Raw genomic sequence first — 5,185 nt, 5'->3', positions numbered from 1 at the left:
AAGAGCGTCCGGTCTTGACCGGACCGGTCGGTCCGGACCGGTCAAGACCGGACGCTCTTCATCTCATTCTGGACCTATTTTGGCCAATTTTTTTTTTTTTGTATTTCAAAACCATGGGAGGAGCCTTTGCGGTAAAAAAAATTTTTGTAATTTTTAATACTATCAGAGGGAAAAGCGAGTGATTTGAGGGAGGTTTGGATGCTATTTCTGGCGCATCCCAAGACAACCCTCCTCATTTTCTAATCACTCTCACATGTATTGATGTTTTACAATATTTTCCTTCCCAAATCATGATATTTTCGCAACCTCAGTCCCTGGCCCCCAATTATTTCTGTTTATAATTTGAAATATTGGAGAGCCTGAATACTCCACAATCGGTCTGTACAGTTATTATTGTAATGCTTATAGCATTCCAAACAGCCATAACAACAATATCACTTCTTAATTATTTTTACAGAAATTATGCCAGATCAGATTAGAGCCTTGTACATCCTCCTGGCTTGCTCGTCTTCAGTCGAACCATGGCAACCCATGCCAGCATGGAAAGCGGATGTTAAATAGCAATGATGATATATAACATCTAACTGTTTAAAGAGGACATCGAAAAGTAACTAGTAGCAAATTCTCTTGAAAATGGATACCATTTGGCATCATGGTGTTATCAAGTCCCTGCAGGAAAAGGGCTTAGTTCTCAAAAGCATTCAATGCTGACATGGTTGCTACATGACACACCATCTTTAACAAGAGTGTGGACAGCTGAATTTAGGAGGGGAAGGTAGAGTCATAAAGATGGACCAAGGTGTGAATGTCCTGCAGCTTCCACCACCGAGGAAAACATTGATCATGTTCACCACATACTAATGATAGATGACAGGTGATTGACCATAAGTCAAATAGCCATTGGTACCAGCATATGCTGTGGGAGCATTGAGAATATTCTGAAGAATGAACTTGCCATGATGAAGGTTTCTGCTCAGTGGTTGCCATGTCTTCTGATCAAAAGTGCACAAGGCTAACCACATCACAAGAAAATCTGACATTTTTTGAGGCAGATTCAGCCTGGTTTCCTTGAAAGTTTCTTTTGCCAGAATGCGTGTTGGCTTCATCACTTTGAGACAGAGACAAAGAGACAATCTCTGCAGTGGAAACACCTTTCTTCATCTGCTCCAAAGATGGCCAAGGTTGTTTCATCTGCAGGGAAGGTGATAGCCTCAGTGTTTTGGGATGCAAAAGGCATTGTGTTTTTTGACTATCTTGAAAAGGGCCACACCATCAGTAGAGAGTTCTGTGCCAACTCGCTGAGGCAGTTACAAAAGGCTTTCAAGACCAAACACCCAGGAAAACTGACAAAAGAGGTCTTGTTTCATGAGGACAATGCACCAGCACACAAGTCCTTAGTTTCGATGGCTGCTGTGCATGACTGTGGCTTTAAACTGGTTGATCAGCCTCCCTATTCTTCTGATTTGGTCTCACAATCTGACCATCATCTGTTCCCCAACATGAAAAGACACTTGGCTGGGAACCAGTATCACAACGGTGATGACATATCTGCTGTCGAGGAGTTTTTTTTAGCAACAGAATGCAAACTTCTTCACCATTGGAAGAAGTGAGAGGACCGCAAGGAATGCAGGGACTATGTTGAAAAATAAACTGCATTTGATTACAATCCACAAGAGCTTATGAACTTTTAGAGCCGGCCCTCATGTGTGTGTGTGTCCTGCATATGATTTTAAACTGCATCTAGTTGTGGGGCTCTGGTACAGGAATCCTAGGGTTTTTGAAGGTGTGTAGAATGACCTCTCAGCTGCTATTTTTACCCAGGTCAACCCAGACCCAGAGTGTGGAACCTGTAATTTCTTTACTCGGCATCAATATTATTCACTTGCAGTAAGAACTAACATTGGCTTAAGGTTAATGGCTAGTTCTATATAAACCTATATGACCCACTTCTATGTAATAAGTGCCACTTTGACCAAATTCCTTCCTTTCCCTTTCTTTCTTCCACCTTGGCTATAGATTTGATTTGGCTTTGAAGAAAGCTTTGGACTCTGAAAGAAGCTTTCACTGAGCTATGAATGCACCCAAACACATATGTGAAACAGGTGTAAGCCTATATTAAATAAATAAATACATATAACCTATTATTTCTGTTTATTTTATGTATCCTCTGTAAAAGCTTAACATCATAACTACACATTGGAATCATGGATTTACAAATTTGACTACTGTGATTTGGATTATCTGGAGTACTAGACTGTTCACAAGATATTTTTGTTAGCCTGGTGTATTTTTATCTGCAGACAGCTTAAGAAATATTTTGCCTGGGTTACTAATTCTACATATATGTGCGAGTGTATGTGCATGTATAAGTATGTATGTATCAATACATATATATATATATATATATATATATATATATATATATATATACATACATATATGTATATGTATGAATATAAGTAAGGATGTTTGCGTCTCAACCACATGGTTCTAGGTTCAGTTCTAATGTGTGGCACTTTTTGAATAGGGATTTTGTGGTCTATTTGTTTTTCTAGATGTTTTGAATGACATTTTTCATTGTTGAATTTATTAATAGTTGGTTTTTCTCTAAATTATATATATACATATATATATATATATGTATGTATGTATATATATATGTATGTATGTATATATATGTATATATATAATTATATACATATGCTCACACACGTGTGTTTGTATGTATGTATGTGTGCATGTGTGTGATTATGTGTGTTTGTCTCCTTGTCTTGACATCAGATGGTTGTCGGACATAATTGTCCCTGTCATACAAGCAGCGCCGTTTATTTCTAATATTTTGCAAGACCATGTCAGGGCATGGAGAAATATTATCTTAGAAACAGACAATGAAGGGGAAGAGGATAATAATAACGATGTTGTTCTCTCCTGGCATAGAAATTTCTTATTTTGCTCACTTGTCCTTTCTATCATTTTAGACAGTAAAGATTTATTTGAGGAAGATTTTGCTACTCTTTCTAACAGTCAGAATGAACATGTAACACCTCCATTATTTGGAGATTCTGATTATTTCCAACAGGCACAACGAAGATATTGAATATGTAGAGCATCCCTCATTGGCTTATGTGCCCCTTCCCTTTTTCTAAGATGCTTGCTTTTAGTATGAAGGAGATTTGACTATTATTTCTAGTGGGTCAAATCGTCATACAGATAGTCAATTTTGCTTTTCTATCTTGTTGTTTATGTCTTTGTTATATTTTAAATACAATGACCTAATTTTCGTTTTCTTTCTATTTCAGATCTTGTAAATATGAGAATATATAAGAAAGCTACCTTAATTTTCACTCTGTTGGCATTGTGTGGGTTCATAGTCTATAAGATGTCGTACTCCTTTGACCCAACAATCCTGCAGCAATACAAACCAGTGTGGGCAGAGGATGAAAGGCTAAACATCGTATTCTTATTTGCTGTTAAATCCTATCCAGAAAATTATGAAATGAGGAAAGCCATACGAGAAACATGGAGCACATATATAAGCTCTGGCTCAAACAGTAAGATATTATTTTACATGGGACGATCTTCACGCCCTGAAATCAATGCCAAGGTTGCTGAAGAGTTCAACCATTATGAAGATATTTTCCAGGGAGATTTTATAGACTCTTTCGAAAATCAGAGCCTGTGTACTTTAACTGCTTTGAAATATATGTTGAGGGCATATGCTGAAATTAGATTTTTATTTAAAGTTCATGATTCAACATTCGTTAACATTCCACGCCTTATACGTGTTCTGAAAAGCAAGAGAGCATCGCTGCATAACTTTATCATGGGCCGCATCACAAATAATTCCAAACCTGAACGAAACAAGAAGTCACCATGGTACATATCAAAGGACATGTATCCACCAGATTCCTACCCAGTTTACACACAGGGAGATGCTTATTTGTTAAGTGGGAACCTAATACAGCAGTTGGTTAAAGAATCATTCAAAGTCCCTCTCATTTGGATCGAGGACATTTTTGTAACTGGAATTTTAACTAAAAATCTCAATGTGAATTACATACACAGCACGAAGTTTGGTTCACCACAGGATAGTTGTGAAAACGGCGAGTACATAGCCATATCAGGCTTGTATACAGTTGAGGATATGAAACGTGCTTACAAAGCCATTGAAGTCCCAAATGAAAGGTGTGCTTATGGAATAAAACCCAAAAGATGATGACAGAGAAAATTAAAATCAAGAAAAGAAAAAACTTAAACTGTAACGTTTTATCCGTCTGTTTCGATATCTTATTTGATTTGAGAAGAAAACTAATAGGAAATAATTCGAGTAAACTGTTTCATGGGAGATTACTCCTTACCTTGTAAATATGGGCATTTGGAGTTGCGTCCCTTTATAAATATTAAGCCCGATCTTTCATCTCTAAGCTTCTCTCTCTCTGTCATCCTTATTGTTTGTCGACACAGACCATCGCTATTTTTTTTTTTTTTGTCGGATTCTGCTATTTTATATTTTTCGTCTACTACACCACATCTTACTGGAATCAATATAACACGTTTTTTTTCTTTTCTGTTCATGTACATACGGTCGTACTACTTCATCAACAAACCGGTTCAATTAAAATAATTACCACCTTTTTATTTTTTAGTTGTTTTTGTTACTCAGAAGCGACATGAAACGATTGTCAATAGTATCGCCACCCTTTCGGGGTGGATAAAATAGATACCAGGTGAGTACTGGGGTCGATGTAATCGACTTATCCCCTCCCATGACCTTGCTGGCCTTGTGCCAAAATTTGAAATCAGTAAGGCGGCAAACTGGCTGAATTATTAGCACACCGGGCGAAATGCTTAGCGGCATTTCATCAGTCTGCACGTTCTGAGTTCAAATTCCGCCAGGGTCAACTTTGCTTTTAATTCTTTCGGGGTTAATGTAATCAACTAGTCCCCACCCACAAAATTTCAGATTTTACGGCGATGTCAAGGTAAGTGAGCTGAGGATCATGGGTTCAAGTCCTCCTGCGAGTGAAATAACTGTTTACAGGTGCAGACATAGCTGTGAGGTTAAGAAGCTTCTGAATCACATGCCTACAAGTTCAGAACTTACAGTGTAGACCCGTGATTCCCAACGTGGGGCGTGGCAATTCAATAATTGAGTCATTAAAAAAATTAAAAAAAAAAAATCTTC

The 5,185-nt window shown here is 37.6% G+C and overlaps 1 protein-coding gene across 1 annotated transcript; it reads left to right on the top strand.

Annotated features, from left to right (window-relative positions):
• The first annotated feature begins 3,276 nt into the window (after positions 1–3,276).
• Positions 3,277–4,638, top strand: LOC106878557 (lactosylceramide 1,3-N-acetyl-beta-D-glucosaminyltransferase B). Its single transcript, XM_014927801.2, has one exon. The coding sequence runs from the start codon at positions 3,311–3,313 to the stop codon at positions 4,214–4,216; it is 906 nt and encodes a 301-aa protein (XP_014783287.1). The 5' UTR covers positions 3,277–3,310; the 3' UTR covers positions 4,217–4,638.
• Positions 4,639–5,185: the final 547 nt, after the last annotated feature.

The sequence above is a fragment of the Octopus bimaculoides genome, unplaced genomic scaffold, assembly GCF_001194135.2.
Source record: "Octopus bimaculoides isolate UCB-OBI-ISO-001 unplaced genomic scaffold, ASM119413v2 Scaffold_84844, whole genome shotgun sequence".
Lineage (NCBI taxonomy): Eukaryota > Metazoa > Mollusca > Cephalopoda > Octopoda > Octopodidae > Octopus > Octopus bimaculoides.
This window is presented reverse-complemented; position numbering and strand designations above follow the sequence as displayed.

Excerpts from the sequence above, each read along its gene's own strand:
- LOC106878557 (XM_014927801.2), top strand. The coding sequence starts at position 3,311 with ATGAGAATATATAAGAAAGCTACCTTAATTTTCACTCTGTTGGCATTG.